The sequence below is a fragment of the Salmo salar genome, chromosome 04 (assembly GCF_965601325.2).
Source record: "Salmo salar chromosome 04, fSalSal1, whole genome shotgun sequence".
NCBI classification, from domain to species: Eukaryota; Metazoa; Chordata; class Actinopteri; order Salmoniformes; family Salmonidae; genus Salmo; species Salmo salar.
The window spans coordinates 7981195-8005392 of NC_138294.1; the positions used below are offsets into that span (position 1 = coordinate 7981195).

The following is a 24198-nucleotide window of genomic DNA, read 5'->3' on the forward strand; positions in this document are numbered from 1 at the left end:
AGCAATACTCAATCATGAGGCATCAAAGCCCAACATACTGTATGCTCTTTTGAAATGCTATAGATGGAAGGAAAGTAGTATAGAAACCTACCAAACAACAATTAGGCAACAACAAATGAAATACCGTTTAGACAACTTCCTGGAGAAAACGTTTCACTGAGATAGCGAAGGAGTAAACTTGGCAGTAGAAAGCCTACAGTATATTTGACCTTTCAACTTCCCTATCAAATCTAAACATGTCATGCAGACGTCAGAAACCAGCACAATGTAATTTAATAATCGATAGAATCGAACCACTTCTGGGAAAATTGGAAAACACTAAACAAACAACAACACGAAGAGTTATGAGAGAGAGAGAAAGAGAGAGTGTAATGTTTACTGTTTTTATTGTTTATTTCACTTTTGTTTATTATCTACTTCACTTGCTTTGGAAATGTAAACATATATTTCCCATGCCAATAATGCCCCATACATTGAAATTGAGAAAGAGAGCGAGAGAGAGAGAGAGAGAGAGAGAGAGAGAGAGAGAGAGATTTCAACAATTTCTTTTTCCAGCAGTCTAATTTAACAACGTGGGTTTTGTGTGACAATTTGGGCGCATCACAATATATTCCACTGGGTCGTTATTGACCGAGCACCTACAAGGAAATTGATGCAGCCACCAATCAGAGCAGTTGCTGGCAGCTTCCTGCACTTTGTGACATATGACACTCCCCCTCCACCTCCCCTGGAGTTTATAACGGCAGGAGGGAGAACACAATCATTCTAGAGTGTTCTTTCCTTCCTCACAGCTCCAGACCTCTCTTCACCTTAACACCTAGACAGACTTACACCTGTTGCTGTTCTGTTCTTATCTTCCTCTGTGACTGAGATCCGTCTGTCACCACTCTGTTGGTTTTTAATCCTCCTTCATCCATCCATCCGTCTATCCATTCATCCATCCATCTATCCGGGCTGTTTAGCCCACAACAAGGACTCTGAACCAGTGACAGAAAGACAGATAGAGAGAAAGAAAGAGAGATAGAGAGAAAGAAAGAAAGAAAGAAAAAAGAAAGAAAGAAAGAAAGAAAGAAAGAAAGAAAGAAAGAAAGAAAGAAAGAAAGAAAGAAAGAAAGAAAGAAAGAAAGAAAGAAAGAAAGAAAGAAAGAAAGAAAGAAAGAAAGAAAGAAAGAAAGAAAGAAAGAAAGAAAGAGTGACTGTGAGAGACTCCCCAGGTTTATGTGAATACCCTGAACAGACTGAACTGACAAACAGACTGACAGACCTGCAACACTATTTGGGACAACACGTTATCTGTTATTCATTTAGGTATGTATACGTTTATGATATTTATTATACTTCCCCTAGATGCTGCTGCTGTAGACTACAGTGTGTTTTATCTTATTGCTGAAATGTCAATGTGGTTCATCTGACTGACAGTAAGATGCTGTACGGACAGAGAAACGTGTGTGTGTGTTGTATGTTTTCTGAGTTTGTGTGTGTTGTGTAGGTCGACTTCATTTGTGTTGTCACAGATGTGTGTGGGTTGTGTGCATGTGTAATCTACCTGTGTGCTTGTGATTCCATTTGCGTTGTTAAAAAGGTGTGTGTGTGTGGGTGCATTGAGTTCATGTGTGTGTATTTAAGTGTTTGTGTGTGTGTGTACTCCTTCCGTGTGTTGTTAGAGCTGCGTGTCTTGGCAGTAGACTGCAAGGGGTTATGTAACAGCGAATACATACCTCCCCAGAATAGCTTAAAGAGAATTGCATGCCTCGGTTTACCCAGCACAGCCCAATTTAAACCCACAGGTGCCAATTACAACTGAACTAGGTTAACTTGGTTCGTAATACAATGTCTCTGTTGTATGTAAATGCTGTGGAAATAACTGTACTTTTCCATCGAGATAAAAGTCAAAGACGACAGTATCTTGTTTTGAGCATCTTTGTTTTTCTCTGTTATCAATTGAATGTAGATACTAAGAAATACGTTTTTATTTGAAACAGGTGGATACTTATCTTTTGATAATCTCAATTTGTATCTCTCTCTCTCTTTCTACTTTCTCAAAGGGTTTGTTGGCATGGGACACGTGTTTACATTGCCAAAGCAAAGGGAAAAGACACTAAACACAAGGGAAATAAACGAGGGAAACTTTAGTAAACATTACACTGATAAAATGTGTTATATTCTGTACGTACAGTGTTGTAACAATGTCAAATAGTTGACGTGTGAAGATAAATAAACAGATAAATATAGGTTGTATTTACAATGTTGGTTGTGCTCCTCTGGTTGTCCTTTTCTCAAGGCAACAGGCCACAAATCTAGTGTGATTACACACTGCAGTACTTTGCCTAACAGATATGGGAGTTTGATGTTTGATTTGTTTGTACATAGTCAAGGATTTTCTTAATTTGGGATCCGTCACAGTGGTCAGCTACTCTGCCACTGTGTACTCTCTGTTAAGAGAGTAAATAAACATAAATATAGGTTGTATTTATAATGGTGTTTGTTCTTCACTGGTTGCCCTTTTCTTGTGGCAACAGGTCACAAATCTTGCTGTGATTTCACACTATGGTATTTCCCCCAATAGATATGGGAGTTTATCCAAATTGGGTTTGTTTTCAAATTCTTTGTGTATCTGTGTAATCTGAGGGAAATAGAGTTGAAGTCGGAAGTTTACATACACCTTACATTTAAACTCAGTTTTTCACAATTCCTGACATTTAATCCTAGTGAAAATTCCCTGTCTTAGGTCAGTTAGGATCACCACTATATTTTAAGAATGTGAAATGTCAGAAATAATAGTAGAGAGAACGAATTATTTAAGCTTTTATTTCTTTCGTCACATTCCCAGTGGGTCAGAAGTTTACATACACTCAATTAGTATTTGGTAGCATTGTCTATACATTTTTTAACTTGGGTCAAACGTTTCGGGTTGCCTTCCACAAGCTTCCCACAATAAGTGTAACTGAGTCAGGTTCGTCGGCCTCCTTGCTCGCACACACTTTTTCAGTTCTGCCCACAAATTTTCTATAGGATTGAGGTCAGGGCTTTGTGATGGCCACTCCAATACCTTTGTTGTCCTTAGGCCATTTTCACAAATTTTTTACATTTACATTTTAGTCATTTAGCAGACGCTCTTATCCAGAGCGACTTACATTAGTGAATGCTTGGGGTCATTGTCCATTTGGAAGACCCATTTGTGACCAAGCTTTAACTTCCTGACTGATTTCTTGAGATTTTGCTTCAATATATCCATATAATTTTCCTTCCTCATAATTTTCCTTCCTTTTGTGAAGTGCACCAGTCCCTCCTGCAGCAAAGCACCCCCACAACATGATGCTGCCACCCTTGTGCTTCACGGTTCTTCGGCTTGCAAGCCTCCATCAAAGTATGTTCATCTCTAGGAGACAGAACGCGTCTCCTTCCTGAGCGGTACGACGTCTGCATGGTCCAATGGTGTTTATACTTGCGTACTATTGTTTGTACAGATGAATGTGGTACCTTCAGGCGTTTGGAAATTTATCTCAAGGATGAACCAGACTTGTGGAGGTCTACAATTTTTTTCTGAGGTCTTGGCTGATTTCTTTAGATTTTCCCATGATGTCAAGCAAAGAGGCACTGAGTTTGAAGGTAGGCCTATGAAATACATCCACAGGTACACCTCCAATTTACTCAAATGATGTCAATTAGCCTTACCTTACAGGGAAACCCAACTCCCAACGTTCTCCCAACATGTTGTTTTGATTTGAAACACCAACAGATTGGACATGATCAAAGCATAACAATCCCCACCACCTCCAACAGATACCGTATTAAATAGACGGATGTAAACATATTGGCAAATGGTCTAAAGTAATACCCTGTGAAGGGAATAGGGTGTCAAGTCGGACTCCTCCCACAGGGCTGGAAATTATTTCACTGTTTCATGTTGAGTGACATGTAATGGACACGATCAATTTCAATCTGCTGTACAACGTGCATTGTGTTTGTAACAACGTTACGTTCATTGTGAACGCCAAAAACAAGAGTCGGTTGGTCCGACACTACATAGACAATAAATATATTGAACTGAATTGATGTTGAACTGAGCAGAGCCACCTGTGTTTGTGTTCTCTGTGTGACAGTATGGTGTAGGACAGACAGTATGGTGTAGGACAGAGCTGTACATGATATCTAGACAGTATGGTGTAGAACAGACAGTATGGTGTAGGACAGACAGTATGGTGTAGGACAGAGCTGTACATGATATCTAGACAGTATGGTGTAGAACAGACAGTATGGTGCAGGACAGACAGTATGGTGTAGGACAGACAGTATGGTGTAGGACAGAGCTGTACATGATATCTAGACAGTATGGTGTAGAACAGACAGTATGGTGCAGGACAGACAGTATGGTGTAGGACAGACAGTATGGTGTAGGACAGAGCTGTACATGATATCTAGACAGTATGGTGTAGAACAGACAGTATGGTGTAGGGCAGACAGTATGGTGTAGGACAGACAGTATGGTGTAGGAGAGACAGTATGGTGTAGGACAGACAGAGCTGTACATGATATCTAGACAGTATAGTGTAGGACAGACAGTATGGTGCAGGACAGAAGTATGGTGCAGGACAGACAGTATGGTGCAGGACAGACAGTATGGTGTAGAACAGACAGTATGGTGTAGGACAGACAGTATGGTGTAGAACAGACAGTATGGTGTAGGAGAGACAGTATGGTGTAGGACAGATTGTATGGTGTAGGACAGACAGTATGGTGTAGGAGAGAAAGTATGGTGTAGGACAGACAGTATGGTGTAGGACAGACAGTATGGTGTAGGACAGACAGTATGGTGTAGGACAGACAGTATGGTGTAGAACAGACAGTATGGTGTAGGACAGACAGTATAGTGTAGGACAGACAGTATGGTGTAGGACAGACAGTATGGTGTAGGACAGACAGTATGGTGTAGGACAGACAGTATGGTGTAGGACAGACAGTATGGTGTAAAACAGACAGTATGGTGTAGGACAGACAGTATGGTGTAGGACTGACAGTATGGTGTAGGACAGACAGTATAGTGTAGGACAGACAGTATAGTGTAGGACAGACAGTATAGTGTAGGACAGACAGTATGGTGTAGGACAGACAGTATGGTGTAGGACAGACAGTATGGTGTAAAACAGACAGTATGGTGTAAAACAGACAGTATGGTGTAGAACAGATAGTATGGTGTAGGACAGACAGTATGGTGTAAAACAGACAGTATGGTGTAGGACAGACAGTATGGTGTAGGACAGACAGTATAGTGTAGGACAGACAGTATGGTGTAGAACAGACAGTATGGTGTAGGACAGACAGTATGGTGTAAAACAGACAGTATGGTGTAGGACAGACAGTATGGTGTAGAACTGACAGTATTGTGTAGGACAGACAGTATGGTGTAGGACAGACAGTATAGTGTAGGACAGACAGTATGGTGTAGGACAGACAGTATAGTGTAGGACAGACAGTATAGTGTAGGAGAGACAGTATGGTGTAGGAGAGACAGTATGGTGTAGGACAGACAGTATGGTGTAGGACAGACAGTATGGTGTAGGACAGACAGTATGGTGTAGGACAGACAGTATTGTGTAAAACAGACAGTATGGTGTAGGACAGACAGTATGGTGTAGGACAGACAGTATTGTGTAAAACAGACAGTATGGTGTAGGACAGACAGTATGGTGTAGGACAGACAGTATTGTGTAAAACAGACAGTATGGTGTAAAACAGACAGTATGGTGTAGGACTGACAGTATGGTGTAGGACAGACCTGAACCGTGATATCTCGACTCAGATCTTCACATGATTGTGTGGTATAAAGGTGGCACGCGCACACACACAAATGCACAAACACACACAAAGTCAGGGAGGACGCTGCCGTAGGAAAACTACTGAGAGACATTCCTAAAGAGTGAGAGGAGAGGTGTTGGCATAGCTGTTCAACCAGACTAATTATACCCTATGACAACACAGACAGAATCATGTTTCAATGCATTACAGAAGTCTACAAATTATACTGCCTATATAGTTAGTTTATCTGAGGAAAATAATAAAGGAAAATCTATTTAAAAAGATATGTTAAAAGATATATATATGGAGGATTGGAAATGATCCCCACCTCCCCCCAACTTATACACTGATATGACAGAACATTATGCACACCTTTGACATTTTATTTAACCTTTATTTATCTAGGAAGGTAAGTTAAGAACAAATTCTTATTTTCAATGACGGCCTACCCCAGCCAAACCCTAACGCAGACAAAGCTGGGCCAATTGTGTGCCACCCTATGGGACTCCCAATCACGGCTGGTTGTGATACAGCCTGGAATCGAACCAGGGTCTGTAGTGACTCCTCTAGCACTAAGATGCAGTGCCTTAGACCACTGCGTCACTCGGGAGCCCAGGTGAATCCAAGTGAAAGTTATGATCCCTTTTTGATGTCACTTGTTAAATCCACTTCAATCAGTGTAGATGAAGGGGAGGAGACATATTAAAGAATGATTTTTAAGCCTAGAGACAATTGAGACATGGATTGTATATGTCATTCAGAGGGTTAATGGGCAAGACAAAATATTTAAGTGCCTTTGAACAGGATATGGTAAATGGTGCCAGACACACCGGTTTGTGTCAAGAACTGCAATGCTGCTGGATTTTCACACTCAACAGTTTCCTGTGTGTTTCAAGAATGATCCACCACCCAAAGGACATCCTTTGGGGTATAGAGGTATAGGAGTATAAAGGTATAGAGGTATAGGGGTATAGAGGTATAGAGGTATAGGGGTATAGAGGTATAGAGGTATAGGGGTATAGGAGTATAGAGGTATAGAGGTATAGAGGTATAGAGGTATAGGGGTATAGAGGTATAGAGGTATAGAAGTATAGGGGTATAGAGGTATAGAGGTATAGGGGTATAGAGGTATAGGGTAATAGGGGTATAAAGGTATAGAGGTATAGGGGTATAGAGGTATAGAGGTTCCTCCTGCAGGCAGAGGAGGGTCGTTAGTGATTGGAGCCACCTGGGCTCAGGGTATTTAAACTGCTTCACTAACCACTCTCTCTCTCTCTCTCTCTCTCTCTCTCTCTGCTCCTCCAGGTATGATCCTGTTTTGTTTGTTCCTTTGTAGTTTTACATAGTTTCCACTCAGTCATATTCACACACACAGATTCATGCATCCCTGCACTTTACATTCACCCTACATTATGACATTTCCACACCTCATTCCTTTTTCTTTGTTTAAAGTTAATAGTTTTTGGTTTATAATAAAGAACCTTTTTGATTGGCCTATACCTGTAGTTCGTGTCCCCTCATTTTTGCCACAGGCTATGAGCCGGCCTGTGACAATGGGGATAGAGGTATAGGAGTATAGAGGTATAGAGGTATAGAGGTATAGGGGTATATGGGGATAGAGGTATAGGAGTATAGAGGTATAGGGGTATAAAGGTATAGGGGTATAAAGGTACATGGGTATAGGGGTATATGGGGATAGAGGTATAGGGGGATAGAGGTATAGGAGTATAGAGGTATAGGGGTATAAAGGTATAGGGGTATAAATGTACAGGGGTACAGGGTTATAGGGGTATATGGGGATAGAGGTATAGGGGGATAGAGGTATAGGAGTATAGAGGTATAGGAGTATAAAGGTATAGGGGTATAAAGGTACAGGGGTACAGGGGTATAGGGGTATGGGGTATAGAGGTATGGGGTATAGAGGTATAGGGGCCCCAGGAGTGGTGTGTGTAGTGATAGAAGTATAGAGGTATACTCTGTGTGTGTGTGTGTGTACCCTCCCCCTCTCCTTATCTTATCCAGCTGATAGCTCAGAACCAATGAACACACACCTGCCTTCACATTCATCATAATGACATATTATCAGCAGTCCTAGTTAATGACTCAGCTAATGATCTGGAGGTCATTGTGATGACTGTACCTCCCTCCATCAAATCAAATCAAATCAAATGTATTTATATAGCCCTTCGTACATCAGCTGATATCTCAAAGTGCTGTACAGAAACCCAGCCTAAAACCCCAAACAGCAAGCAATGCATGTGAAAGAAGCACGATGGCTAGGAAAAACTCCCTAGGAAAAACTCCCTAGAAAGGCCAAAACCTAGGAAGAAACCTAGAGAGGAACCAGGCTATGAGGGGTGGCCAGTCCTCTTCTGGCTGTGCAGGGTGGATATTATAACAGAACATGGTCAAGATGTTAAAATGTTCATAAATGACCAGCATGGTCAAATAATAATAATCATAGTAGTTGTCGAGGGTCCAACAGGCACGTCCGGTGAACAGGTCAGGGTTCCATAGCCGCAGGCAGAACAGTTGAAACTGGAGCAGCAGCACGGCCAGGTGGACTGGGGACAGCAAGGAGTCATCATGCCAGGTAGTCCTGAGGCATGGTCCTAGGGCTCAGGTCCTCCGAGAGAAAGAAAGAAAGAAAGAAAGAGAGAAAGAGAGAATTAGAGAGAGCATATTTAAATTCACACAGGACACCGGATAAGACAAGAGAAATACTCCAGATGTAACAGACTGACCCTAGCCCCCCAACACATAAACTACTGCAGCATAAATACTGGAGGCTGAGACAGAAGGGATCAGAAGACACTGTGGCCCCATCCGATGATACCCCCGGACAGGGCCAAACAGGCAGGATATAACCCCACCCACTTTGCCAAAGCACAGCCCCCACACCACTAGAGGGATGTCTCCAACCACCAATTTACCGTCCTAAGACAAGGCCGAGTATAGCCCACATCATACAGATTGTGGTATGTAGTTTGACTCCAAGACTCACTACTCAAGTGGTTGTTGTACTGTATCTCAACAGCTAGCTAGCTAATGTGTTTTAGGGTGAACAAAACTAGATTAAACTCCCTGTGTGTACTTTAGCTGTATATTGAGAACAAAACTAGATTAAACTCCCTGTGTGTACTTTAGCTGTGTATTGAGAACAAAACTAGATTAAACTCCCTGTGTGTACTTTAGCTGTGTATTGAGAACAAAACTAGATTAAACTCCCTGTGTGTACTTTAGCTGTGTATTGAGAACAAAGCTAGATTAAAATCCATGTGTGTACTTTAGCTGTGTATTGATAACAAAGCTAGATTAAACTCCCTGTGTGTACTTTAGCTGTGTATTGATAACAAAGCTAGATTAAACTCCCTGTGTGTACTTTAGGTGTGTATTGAGTATGCAGTGTGAAGAGACACTTGACTTTATTCAACAGAGAGAGAGAGAGTGAGGGGGGGGGGGGGGGGGCAGAGAGAGAGAAAGAGAGAGGGAGAGAAAGAGAGAGAGAGATAAAGGGAGGGAGTGAAAAGGAGAGCGAGAGAGAAAAGGGGAAGAGTATTATCCACCCCTCATCTCCCCTACAGTCCCAGTATTATCCACCCCTCAACTCCCCTACAGTCCCAATATTATCCACCCCTCATCTCCCCTACAGTCCCAGTATTATCCACCCCTCATCTCCCCTACAGTCCCAGTATTATCCACCCCTCATCTCCCCTACAGTCCCAGTATTATCCACCCCTCATCTCTCCTACAGTCCCAGTATTATCCACCCCTCATCTCCCCTACAGTCCCAGTATTATCCACCCCTCATCTCCCCTACAGTCCCAGTATTATCCACCCCTCATCTCCCCTACAGTCCCAGTATTATCCACCCCTCATCTCCCCTACAGTCCCAGTATTATCCACCCCTCATCTCCCCTACAGTCCCAGTATTATCCACCCCTCATCTCTCCTACAGTCCCAGTATTATCCACCCCTCATCTCCCCTACAGTCCCAGTATTATCCACCCCTCATCTCCCCTACAGTCCCAGTATTATCCACCCCTCATCTCCCCTACAGTCCCAGTATTATCCACCCCTCATCTCCCCTACAGTCCCAGTATTATCCACCCCTCATCTCTCCTACAGTCCCAGTATTATCCACCCCTCATCTCCCCTACAGTCCCAGTATTATCCACCCCTCATCTCCCCTACAGTCCCAGTATTATCCACCCCTCATCTCCCCTACAGTCCCAGTATTATCCACCCCTCATCTCCCCTACAGTCCCAGTATTATCCACCCCTCATCTCCCCTACAGTCCCAGTATTATCCACCCCTCATCTCCCCTACAGTCCCAGTATTATCCACCCCTCATCTCCCCTACAGTCCCAGTATTATCCACCCCTCATCTCCCCTACAGTCCCAGTATTATCCACCCCTCATCTCCCCTACAGTCCCAGTATTATCCACCCCTCATCTCCCCTACAGTCCCAGTATTATCCACCCCTCATCTCCCCTACAGTCCCAGTATTATCCACCCCTCATCTCCCCTACAGTCCCAGTATTATCCACCCCTCATCTCCCCTACAGTCCCAGTATTATCCACCCCTCATCTCCCCTACAGTCCCAGTATTATCCACCCCTCATCTCCCCTACAGTCCCAGTATTATCCACCCCTCATCTCCCCTACAGTCCCAGTATTATCCACCCCTCATCTCCCCTACAGTCCCAGTATTATCCACCCCTCATCTCCCCTACAGTCCCAGTATTATCCACCCCTCATCTCCCCTACAGTCCCAGTATTATCCACCCCTCATCTCCCCTACAGTCCAGTATTATCCACCCCTCATCTCCCCTACAGTCCCAGTATTATCCACCCCTCATCTCACCTACAGTCCCAGTATTATCCACCCCTCATCTCTCCTACAGTCCCAGTATTATCCACCCCTCATCTCCCCTACAGTCCCAGTATTATCCACCCCTCATCTCCCCTACAGTCCCAGTATTATCCACCCCTCATCTCTCCTAGTCCCAGTATTATCCACCCCTCATCTCTCCTAGTCCCAGTATTATCCACCCCTCATCTCCCCTACAGTCCCAGTATTATCCACCCCTCAACTCCCCTACAGTCCCAATATTATCCACCCCTCATCTCCCCTACAGTCCCAGTATTATCCACCCCTCATCTCCCCTACAGTCCCAGTATTATCCACCCCTCATCTCCCCTACAGTCCCAGTATTATCCACCCCTCATCTCTCCTACAGTCCCAGTATTATCCACCCCTCATCTCCCCTACAGTCCCAGTATTATCCACCCCTCATCTCCCCTACAGTCCCAGTATTATCCACCCCTCATCTCTCCTACAGTCCAGTATTATCCACCCCTCATCTCCCCTACAGTCCCAGTATTATCCACCCCTCATCTCCCCTACAGTCCCAGTATTATCCACCCCTCATCTCTCCTACAGTCCCAGTATTATCCACCCCTCATCTCCCCTACAGTCCCAGTATTATCCACCCCTCATCTCTCCTACAGTCCCAATATTATCCACCCCTCATCTCCCCTACAGTCCCAGTATTATCCACCCCTCATCTCCCCTACAGTCCCAGTATTATCCACCCCTCATCTCCCTACAGTCCCAGTATTATCCACCCCTCATCTCTCCTACAGTCCCAGTATTATCCACCCCTCATCTCCCCTACAGTCCCAGTATTATCCACCCCTCATCTCCCCTACAGTCCCAGTATTATCCACCCCTCATCTCCCCTACAGTCCCAGTATTATCCACCCCTCATCTCCCCTACAGTCCCAGTATTATCCACCCCTCATCTCTCCTACAGTCCCAGTATTATCCACCCCTCATCTCCCCTACAGTCCCAGTATTATCCACCCCTCATCTCCCCTACAGTCCCAGTATTATCCACCCCTCATCTCTCCTACAGTCCCAGTATTATCCACCCCTCATCTCCCCTACAGTCCCAGTATTATCCACCCCTCATCTCTCCTACAGTCCCAGTATTATCCACCCCTCATCTCTCCTACAGTCCCAGTATTATCCACCCCTCAACTCCCCTACAGTCCCAATATTATCCACCCCTCATCTCCCCTACAGTCCCAGTATTATCCACCCCTCATCTCTCCTACAGTCCCAGTATTATCCACCCCTCATCTCCCCTACAGTCCCAGTATTATCCACCCCTCATCTCCCCTACAGTCCCAGTATTATCCACCCCTCATCTCCCCTACAGTCCCAGTATTATCCACCCCTCATCTCCCCTACAGTCCCAGTATTATCCACCCCTCATCTCTCCTACAGTCCCAGTATTATCCACCCCTCATCTCCCCTACAGTCCCCGTATTATCCACCCCTCATCTCCCCTACAGTCCCAGTATTATCCACCCCTCATCTCCCCTACAGTCCCAGTATTATCCAACCCTAAAGCTACAATACAAAATCAATATCCCACAAACAAAAGGTGGGAAAAGGCTGCCTAATATGATCCCCAATCAGAGACAACGATAGGCAGCTGCCTCTGATTGGGAACCATACCAGGCCAACATAGAAATACAAAAAACTAGAGTACCCACCCTAGTCACACCCTGACCTAACTAAAATAGAGAATAAAAAGGCTCTCTAAGGTCAGGGCGTGACAATAACCTACAACATGACACAACCTACAACATGACCACCTACATCAGGACATAACCTACATAGGGGGCCAGCAGGCCAAATTCAGCCCACGGTGATTTTATTTTGCACTCCAAGTAATTTTCGTTTTTTTGTTGTTGTTGTTGTTGCACATAAACAAGTGTAAAATCACCAGGTTATCAGCTCAAAGTGATTGTAATGTAGGAAATCTGTTCCCAAGTGTTCCCACACATACTGCAAATAGAGAGACACGTCATCGTATCTCAATGTAATCAAGGTTTGAAATTATTATGTTTTTGTCAAGTATTATATCTGTTTGGGGTTGTTGCGGTCAGTTTGCAGTGGACACGTTTTTTATAATTATGGTCCCGTGGCTGAATGTAATTGGGGACCACTGACCTACATAGCCAATGCAACTTCTTCATTGTCCATCAACCAGGCTGTCATGTCATTGACAAGCCATACCAGTAGTAACAATAGCAGACAGAGACGATGGTAAAGTTATCTCAACGTTTAGCCGAAGAAGTGGCTAAGCTAGCTTTAACCGAGCAAAACCGTTTCAGCCTGTCAATTGCTAATGTAGGGGTTGTGACTGTATTCATTCTCACCTGGGAAGCGTCGTACCCATAGGTTTCTATGGTGGGAGCAAGAGCACAGTGAAAACCCACCCTCACCTATAGAGGGTGCTGTTGTGACTACTGTAGACCATTGCAAAACAGTGTTTTTAACCAGATATTTCGATGTATAAAAATGATGTATCCTTCCTTTTTTTAACGTTTTTAAATGTTGTTGGATGAGGGTGGTCGTCCTTTGTTACACAGTCCGCCCAACCTGTTCTTTGACCAATGTAACTCTTCTCTTGGACAGCCACAATACATTCATATCTATACATACAGTAGACTACATGTCTACGCTCACCTGACAAAAGATGGGGTAGGTTCCTCTCCTCCTTCCCTTCCACAACACGTATAGACTTCTACACACCTGACAATACATCTCTATTTATACACATGGTCTCTATAGGCCTCCATACACCTCTATGTATACACAGTCTCTATAGACCTCTACACACCTGACAATACATCTCTATGTACACACACAGTCTCTATAGACCTCTATACACCTCTATGTATACACACAGTCTCTATAGACCTCTATACACCTCTATGTATACACACAGTCTCTATAGACCTCTATACACCTCTATGTATACACACAGTCTCTATAGACCCCTATACACCTCTATGTATACACACAGTCTCTATAGATCTCTACACATACATCTCTATGTATACACACAGTCTCTATAGACCTCTATACACCTCTATGTATACACACAGTCTCTATAGACCCCTATACACCTCTATGTACACACACAGTCTCTATAGATCTCTACACATACATCTCTATGTACACACACAGTCTCTATAGACCTCTATACACCTCCATGTATACACACGGTCTCTATAGACCTCTATACACCTCTATGTATACACACAGTCTCTATAGACCCCTATACACCTCTATGTACACACACAGTCTCTATAGACCTCTATACACCCCTATGTACACACACAGTCTCTATAGACCCCTATACACCTCTATGTACACACACAGTCTCTATAGACCTCTATACACCCCTATGTACACACACAGTCTCTATAGACCTCTATACACCCCTATGTACACACACAGTCTCTATAGACCTCTACCCCTGACAATACATCTCTATTTATACACATGGTCTCTATAGGCCTCCATACACCTCTATGTATACACAGTCTCTATAGACCTCTACACACCTGACAATACATCTCTATGTACACACACAGTCTCTATAGACCTCTATACACCTCTATGTATACACACAGTCTCTATAGACCTCTATACACCTCTATGTATACACACAGTCTCTATAGACCTCTATACACACACATCTCTATGTATACACACAGTCTCTATAGACCTCTATACACCTCTATGTACACACACAGTCTCTATAGACCTCTATGCACCTCTATGTATACACACAGTCTGTATAGACCTCTACACACACAGTACACACTGTTCTTCCCTTCATCTCTCTTAGACAACACCAATACCAGTCTAACACCGACAGGCCTCTATACACACCAATACACTTCTACCTTAACCTGAACACCACAACAGGCCTCTATATACACCAATACACTTCTACCTTAACCTGAACACCACAACAGGCCTCTATATACACCAATACACTTCTACCTTAACCTGAACACCACAACAGGCCTCTATACACACCAATACACTTCTACCTTAACCTGAACACCACAACAGGCCTCTATACACCAATATACTTCCACCTGCCTCCAGTTAAATCCTCCATGATCAACCACTCACCATAAAACACTATGTACATGGCAACAAGTCTTTGCTCACTTCCCGAGGTTTCGGTCCGTAAACCTTGGGGGCCTCGTCCCTGAAGAAGAGGGGGCCGGCGGACATTTGTCAACGATGCTCAGCGCCGCCGGGTGAGACCCCGCCCACCTCTCCCCCACTCCCTCCTTCACGCCCCCCCACTCCCTCCTTCACACCCCCCCTCCATGACCAGTCAGAGTCTGACTTCAGAGTAAATAGCTTTTTTATTTTCGTTCTTCCTAAATCCTTTTTTTCCTTTATCTCCACTTCTTATCCTCCTTGTCCCTTCATCATCTGATCATTGACTGGCTACCCCTGTTGTTGAGTTCCTTGTTTATTTATTAGTTGTTTGTTTATGTGTAATTCAGCTTGACAGTATGCACGTGGTGAATGTTCCTCAGCGATCAATTATGTTGTCATGTGGTTCTGTTAAGATGTCAGTTCTATTTGTGCAACCCCCCCTCTGCTTACCCTCCCTCAGCCCCATCCCAAACCCCCTCTGCTTATCCTCCCTCAACCCCATTCCAACCCCCCCTCTGCTTACCCTCCCTCAGCTCCATCCCAACCCCCCCTCTGCTTATCCTCCCTCAGCCCCATCCCAACCCCCCCTCTGCTTATCCTCCCTCAGCCCCATCCCAACCCCCCCTCTGCTTACCCTCCCTCAGCCCCATCCCAAACCCCCTCTGCTTATCCTCCCTCAACCCCATTCCAACCCCCCCTCTGCTTACCCTCCCTCAGCTCCATCCCAACCCCCCTCTGCTTACCCTCCCTCAGCTCCATCCCAACCCCCCCTCTGCTTATCCTCCCTCAGCCCCATCCCAACCCCCCCTCTGCTTACCCTCCCTCAGCTCCATCCCAACCCCCCCTCTGCTTATCCTCCCTCAGCCCCATTCCAACCCCCCCTCTGCTTACCCTCCCTCAGCTCCATCCCAACCCCCCCTCTGCTTATCCTCCCTCAGCCCCATTCCAACCCCCCCTCTGCTTACCCTCCCTCAGCTCCATCCCAACGCACACCTGTTTTACAGTCATGAGTTTATTGAAAGTGTTCCTACAGTATATCTATGTATCTATATGTATATTCTGTACTTTTCCTTTCTTTCTTTGATCCTGTCTTCTCTGCTGTTTGAATGGTAGTGTACAGCAGTCATGGCCAACTCAGGGTTGGGCTCAATTCCATTTAAACTACAGTCAATTCAGGAAGTACACAGAAATTCCATTTAAACTACAGTCAATTCAGGAAGTACACTGAAATTACATTTAAACTACAGTCAATTCAGGAAGTACACTGAAATTCCAATTCCAATTATCTTCAATACTTTTCAACTGGGAATATTTGGAATTGACTGGAATTGGAATGGAATTGACCCCAACCCTGTCCAGGCCAACCATCCTTCTGGAGAGCTAGGGATCCTGCAGAGGCTGCAGTAGAGAGGAGGGTTGGCCAAGCCTGCTGTACATTTACTGTAGGTACATCTCCCAATGCATGAAACCTTCGTCTTTCTTTGTCCTTTTCTCCTTGTTTACGGATCTCTCTCTCTCTCTCTAGTTGAACAGTCATTTGCTTCGGGGAGAAGAGGAAGGAGAACAAGGTTAAGATGTCTCTGAACGTTCCGGGCCTGATCGTCATGGCGATCTTCTACTTGCTGATCCTAGGCACGGGGATCTGGGCCTCGATGCGCTCCAAGAAGGTGGAGAGGAAGTGTACCGGGTCGGACGGGATGGAGATCACGCTGCTTGCCGGACGCAACATCAACCTGTTGGTGGGGATCTTCACTCTGACTGGTAAGCATCCAATTAGATTGGGTCTTGTAGAGACCATGCCCAATCAGAGTGGGGTTTACTGTTACCCATAAACCTGACAAGTTTCAAGATTCTTCAACATACTGGTCGGAATCTTCACACTGATTGGTGAGATGGAGGGAGGGAGGGAGGGAGGGGGGAGGGAGGGAGGGAGGGAGGGAGGGAGGGAGGGAGGGAGGGAGGGAGGGAGGGAGGGAGGGAGGGAGGGAGATTCCAGCATAGAAATAGAAAAGACATCAGGGATCAGTTTATTCTGAGAGTTTACACAAATATCAACAACCAATGAGTCAACTGCATATCTGTTCACTAACACTAGGGGAAGTGTTGAATATCAGATGTCTTTCGACTGCATATCTGTTCACTAACACTAGGGGAAGTGTTGAATATCAGATGTCTTTCGACTGCATATCTGTTCACTAACACTAGGGGAAGTGTTGAATATCAGATGTCTTTCGACTGCATATCTGTTCACTAACACTAGGGGAAGTGTTGAATATCAGATGTCTTTCGACTGCATATCTGTTCACTAACACTAGGGGAAGTGTTGAATATCAGATGTCTTTCGACTGCATATCTGTTCACTAACACTAGGGGAAGTGTTGAATATCAGATGTCTTTCGACTGCATATCTGTTCACTAACACTAGGGGAAGTGTTGAATATCAGATGTCTTTCGACTGCATATCTGTTCACTAACACTAGGGGAAGTGTTGAATATCAGATGTCTTTCGACTGCATATCTGTTCACTAACACTAGGGGAAGTGTTGAATATCAGATGTCTTTCGACTGCATGCCTACTGGACGCCACTAAACATCTCTTAACATGTTACTGACAGCTTGTTGATAGTTATTTGAGCGTCTACAGTGGGACTCTCAGAAGGAGGTGTTACTGTATTGGTATTTATTGGCCCATGTGTATGTGTTCCTCTCTGTTAACATCTCTCTTTCTCTTTCTCTCTCTCTCTCTCTCTCTCCCTCCCTCCCCCCTCTCTCTCTCCCTCTCTCCCCCTCCTTTTCACTCTCTTCCCTCTTCTCTCTCACTCTCTTTCTCCCTCTCCTCCCTACAGCTACGTGGGTTGGAGGAGGGTTTATCCTGGGTATAGCAGAGGCTGTCTACAACCCCACCCTGGGTCTGGTCTGGGCTCTGATGCCAGTTCCCTACGTACTCACCTTCTTCCTGGGTGAGTCATATGACCTCTAACCCCACGGTCTGACCCCAGTACTAATAGCTGATATGAGCTGTATGTACGGAATAGGGGGCCAATTTTAGACGTACCTTCACCTCATCTGCTCTAGCACTAACTCTTCTGTTACCCAGTAACACAGATAAACACACCTGTGTGCTATGAGGTCATCTGGAAATGTGCATGAAACAGGATATGCATTATGAAACAGTATAGTGAGGTACTAAAGCTAAGAAATGTTCTCTACCCTACTGAACAGAACCATTGGGTGCATCCTAAATGGAACCCTATTCCATAGTGTAACGGCCCTGGGTTTATAAGCGCGGATATCGACTCGGCCGCTCGAGCATGCTTTTGGGGTACAGTCGAAAGCGCGCTGGACTTCGGGCTAGAAGGTCGAGGGTTCAAGACCTGCTCCCTGCTGTTTCATTACATTGGTGTCGAGACCTGCTCCCTGCTGTTTCATTTGTCACAGGCCGGCTCATAGCCTGTGGCAAAAATGAGAGGACATCAACAACCAGTATAGGCCAATTCAAAAAGTTTATTATAAAACAAAACTATTAATTCTAAACAAAGAAAAAGGAATGAGGTGTGGAAATGTCATAATGTAGGGTGTATGAAGGGTGCATGGATGCGTGAATATGTGTGTGTAAACATGACTGAGTGGAAACTATGTAAAACTACAAAGGAACAAACAAAACAGGATCATACCTGGAGGAGCAGGGAGAGAGAGAGCAAACGAAGCGAGAGAGAGGTTAGTGGAGCAGTTTGTTAAATACCCTGATCCCAGGTGGCTCCAATCACTAACGACCCTCCTCTGCCTGCAGGAGGAACCGCCCCTGCACTGCAGAGGAGGAGCCGTGACACATTACATTGGTGTCGAGACCTGCTCCCTGCTGTTTCATTACAATATATAGTGCACTACTTTTGACCAAGCCTTATTGGCCCCTGGTCAAAAGTAGTGCACTATATATTTCATAGGGCCCTGGTCAAAAGTAGTGCACTATATATAGGGAATAGGGCTCTGGTCAACAGTACTACACTATATAGGGAAGAGGGCCCTGGTCAACAGTAGTGCCCTATATAGGGAATAGTGCCCTGGTCAACAGTAGTGCACTATATAGGGAATAGGGCCCTGGTCAACAGTAGTACACTATATAGGGAATAGGGCCATGTTGGACAGGATCATGGTTATGCCACCATGAAGGTCAAACCACAACACGTATTACATCCATAGCTACACTGAATGGACAAAACATTAAGAACACCTTACTAATATTGAGTTGCACCCCCACCTTTTGCCCTCAGAACAGACTAAATTTGTCGGAAACATGGACTCTACAAGGTGTTGAAAGAGTTCCACAGGGATGCTGGCCCATGTTGACTCCAATGCTTCCCACAGTTGTGTTAAGTTGGCTGGATGTCTTTTGGGTGGTGGACCATTCTTGATACACACAAGAAACTGTTAAGCATTAAAAACCCAGCAGTGTTGCAGTTCTTGACACACTCAAACCGGTGCGCCTGGCACCTACTACCAAACCCCATTCAAAGGCACTTAAATATTGTTCCTTGCCCATTCAACCTCTGAATGGCACACATACACAATCCATGTCTCAATTGTCTCAAGGCTTAAAAATCCTTCTTTAACATGTCTCCTCCCCTTCATCTACACTGATTGAAGTGGATTTAACAAGTGACATCAATTAGGATCATAGTTTTCACCTGGATTCACCTGGTCAGTCTGTCATGGAAATAGCAGCTGTTTATAATGTTTTGTAAACTCTGGTGTGGGAAAAAATGTCATTTAATAGTTTCTTATGGTCTCAGTAACATTACCATGTCTTCTTATGGTCTCAGTAACATTACCATGTCTTCTTATGGTCTCAGTAACATTACCATGTCTTCTTATGGTCTCAGTAACATTACCATGTCTTCTTATGGTCTCAGTAACATTACCATGTCTTCTTATGGTCTCAGTAACATTACCATGTCTTCTTATGGTCTCAGTAACATTACCATGTCTTCTTATGGTCTCAGTAACATTACCATGTCTTCTTATGGTCTCAGTAACATTACCATGTCTCCTTATGGTCTCAGTAACATTACCATGTCTTCTTATGGTCTCAGTAACATTACCATGTCTTCTTATGGTCTCAGTAACATTACCATGTCTTCTTATGGTCTCAGTAACATTACCATGTCTCCTTATGGTCTCAGTAACATTACCATGTCTTCTTATGGTCTCAGTAACATTACCATGTCTCCTTATGGTCTCGGTAACATTACCATGTCTTCTTATGGTCTCAGTAACATTACCATGTCTCCTTATGGTCTCAGTAACATTACCATGTCTTCTTATGGTCTCAGTAACATTACCATGTCTTCTTATGGTCTCAGTAACATTACCATGTCTTCTTATGGTCTCGGTAACATTACCATGTCTTCTTATGGTCTCAGTAACATTACCATGTCTTCTTATGGTCTCGGTAACATTACCATGTCTTCTTATGGTCTCGGTAACATTACCATGTCTTCTTATGGTCTCAGTAACATTACCATGTCTTCTTATGGTCTCAGTAACATTACCATGTCTTCTTATGGTCTCAGTAACATTACCATGTCTTCTTATGGTCTCAGTAACATTACCATGTCTTCTAATGGTCTCAGTAATGACCAATAGCAGGTGCTATCATGTTAGGTTGTTAGGTAATGACCAACAGCAGGTGCTATCAGGGTAAATTGTTAGGTAATGACCTGACTGGCTATCAGGTTAGGTTGTTAGATTATGACCAATAGCAGGTGCTATCACATTAGGTTGTTAGGTAATGACCAACAGCGGGTGCTATCAGGTTAGGTTGTTAGATAATGACCAATAGCAGGTGCTATCATGTTAGGTTGTTAGGTAATGACCAACAGCGGGTGCTATCATGTTAGGTTGTTAGGTAATGACCAACAGCAGGTGCTATCAGGTTCGGTTGTTAGGTAATGACCAACAGCAGGTGCTATTACATTAGGTTGTTAGGTAATGACCAACAGCAGGTGCTATCAGGTTAGATTGTTAGGTAATGACCAACAGCAGGTGCTATCAGGTTAGATTGTTAGGTAGTGACCAGCCTGCTTCCCTAATATCACCGTATTCCCTACATAGTGCACTACTTTTGACCAAGACCTATCAGGACGCTATAGGGCTCTGGTCAAAAGTAGTGCACTATGTAGTGGATAGAGTGCCATTTGGGGCGCACCCTCTGTCAGTGTGTCGTCAGTCAGTCAGTGTGTCGTCAGTCAGTCAGTGTGTCGTCAGTCAGTCAGTGTGTCGTCAGTCAGTCAGTGTGTCGTCAGTCAGTCAGTGTGTCGTCAGTCAGTCAGTGTGTCGTCAGTCAGTCAGTGTGTCATCAGTCAGTCAGTGTGTCGTCAGTCAGTCAATGTGTCGTCAGTCATCCCCCGGGGCGACCCAGACAGCGTGGAGAACTCGACGTAGCCCTCTGAACTCACAGGGGCACCAGACTCCCCAATAACTCATCACAAATCAGGGTCCACTCCGCCCCTCCAGAAGAATCCAACTGTCAATGTGGGTGGTAAAAACAAGAAGAATTTGTTCTTAAATAACCTGCCTGCTAATATAAAAAGGTATTATAAAGGTAATATTGTAACGGTCGTCGTAGGAAGTGGACCAAGGCGCAGCGGATTGAGTGCTCATTATAACTTTATTTAGAACACTTACCAAACAAAACAAGAAAACGAATGGACGACCAACAGTAATGCAGGCTACACACAGCTATGCACAACAACCTCCCACCACATAAAACAAACACCCCCCTGCCACGTCCTGACCAAACTACAATAACAAATAGCCCCTTTACTGGTCAGAACGTGACAAATATAAATACTAAATAAAGGTAATATAAAGGTAATATAAATATTAAATAAATGTAACATAAAGGTAATATAAAGATTAAATAAAGGTAATATGAAGGTAATAAAGATATTATAAAGGTAATATTGTCACGCTTGTTTGTAGAAACAGACCAAGGCGCAGCGTGAGTATCGTTCCACATCTTTATTATTATGTGAAACTTAGCAAGACAAACAATAAACTATAAACAAACAACAAACCGTGACGACAGAGGTGCAACATGCACTAACTCAAAATAATCTCCCACAAACACAGGTGGGAAAAACAACTACTTAAATATGATCCCCAATTAAAGACAACGGGAATCATACATAAACCCCAACATAGAAAAAAGAAACTAGAACACAACATAGAAATAAATAAACTAGATAAACCCCCCAGTCACGCCCTGACCAACTCTACCATAGAAAATAAGAGCTCTCTATGGTCAGGACGTGACAAATATAAAGATTAAATAAATGTAATAAAGGTAATATAAAGGTAATATAAGGATTAAATAAAGGTAATATAAAAGGTAATATAAAGATTAAATAAATGTAATAAAGATAATATAAAGATACTATAAAGATTAAATAAATGTAATATAAAGGTAATATAAAGATTAAATAAATGTAATATAAAGGTAATTTAAAGATTAAATAAATGTAATATAAAGGAAATTTAAAGATTAAATACATGTAATATAAAGGTTAAATTAAGGTAATATAAATGTAATATAAAGGTTAAATTAAGGTAATATAAAGGTAATATAAAGATTAAATAAATGTAATATAAAGGTTAAATTAAGGTAATATAAATGTAATATAAAGGTTAAATTAAGGTAATATAAATGTAATATAAAGGTTAAATTAAGGTAATATAAATGTAATATAAAGGTTAAATTAAGGTAATATAAATGTAATATAAATATTAAATAAAGATAAAATAAAGGTAATAAAAAGGTAATATAAATGTAATATAAATGTAAAATAAAGATTAAATAAAGGTAATGTAAATGTTCAATAAGTAATGCTGTACGTAAGGTACCTTCAAGAGTTTCCTCACCAAATAGCACCCTATTCCCCTATGGGCCCTGGTCAAACTACACCCTATTCCCCAATCGGCCCTGGTCAAACTACACCCCATTCCCCTATGGCCCTGGTCAAACTACACCCCATTCCCCTATGGCCCTGGTCAAACTACACCCCATTCCCCTATGGCCCTGGTCAAACTACACCCCATTCCCCTATGGCCCTGGTCAAACTACACCCCATTCCCCTATGGGCCCTGGTCAAACTACACCCCATTCCCCTATGGGCCCTGGTCAAACTACACCCCATTCCCCTATGGCCCTGGTCAAACTACACCCTATTCCCCAATCGGCCCTGGTCAAACTACACCCCATTCCCCTATGGCCCTGGTCAAACTACAAAGGGAATAGGGTGCCATTTGGAACGTGACCTATGTGTAACTGGATCGCTGGAGCCGAATGCTCCCTACTGGGCTGTAAGTGTCCTCCACACACACGCACACGCACCTCCACATGCACACGCACCTCCACATGCACATCCACATGCACACGCACACACACATCCACACACACATCCACATGCAAACGCACACGCACACACGCGAATGAAACAGCTGTCTTGCTCGTAACCGACAAAAGAACACAGTCGTAAAGCAAGAGGGAAATGATTTGTCACAGTTATGGGGTGAGCGGTGGGGGGCAAGGGTTTATGTGTTTGTGTGTGTATGTGTGTGTATGTGTGTGTTTGTGTGTGTTTGTGTGTGTATGTGTGTGTATGTGTGTGTTTAGCATTTTGTCAAACGTAGCTTTGATTGGAAATCAGGAAATGTAACATGATCCCCTTGGCGTTGTTTTTGATCCATTGTTTGTCCGGCGCTCGGCTGGCAATAACAAAACAGAAAAAGGTGTTGTGTTATCAGAGGTCAACACCTGTTTGTTGTAAATTTCCTATGTTTTATTATCCCCCCTTCCTCCGCCTCCTCTCTCCCCGCCATACCCCTCTTCCTATCCATCCCCCTCTTCTCCCCCCCCTCCATCCCCCTCTTCCTCTCTCTCTCCCCTCGATCACCCTCGATCCCCCTCTTCCTCTTTCCCCCTCCATCCCCCTCTTCCTCTCTCTCCCCCCTCCACCTCTCTCCCCCCCATCTCTCTCCCGTCCATCCCCCTCATCTCTCTCCACCCCCCATCTCTCTCCCCCCTCCACCCCCCATCTCTCTCCCCCCCTCCATCTCTCTCCCACCTCATTACTCTCTCTCCTCCCTCCATCCCCTTCTCTCTCTCTCTCTCTCTCCCCCTCCATCCCCCCTCCCACTCCCCTCCTCTCCCCCCTCCTCTCTGTCCTCCTTCCATCCCCCCCTCCTCCTCCTCCTCTCTCTCTTCCCCTCTTCCCCCTCTCTCTTTCCCCCCTCCATCTCTCCTTCCTCTCTCTCCCCCTCCATCCCCCTCTCTCTCTCCCCCTCCATCCC

At 44.1% G+C, this 24198-nt stretch overlaps 1 protein-coding gene across 1 annotated transcript in view; it reads left to right on the forward strand.

Annotated features, from left to right (window-relative positions):
- The first annotated feature begins 771 nt into the window (after window positions 1–771).
- LOC145878594 (high affinity choline transporter 1) overlaps window positions 772–24198 on the forward strand; it is a 37433-nt gene continuing 14006 nt past the window's right edge. Inside the window, exons 1-3 of the mRNA XM_082974041.1 lie at window positions 772–1308; window positions 16373–16608; window positions 17694–17807. Coding sequence (XP_082830167.1) covers window positions 16422–16608; window positions 17694–17807 — 301 coding nt within the window. The 5' untranslated portion in view covers window positions 772–1308; window positions 16373–16421. The remainder of the gene's footprint in view (window positions 1309–16372; window positions 16609–17693; window positions 17808–24198) is intronic.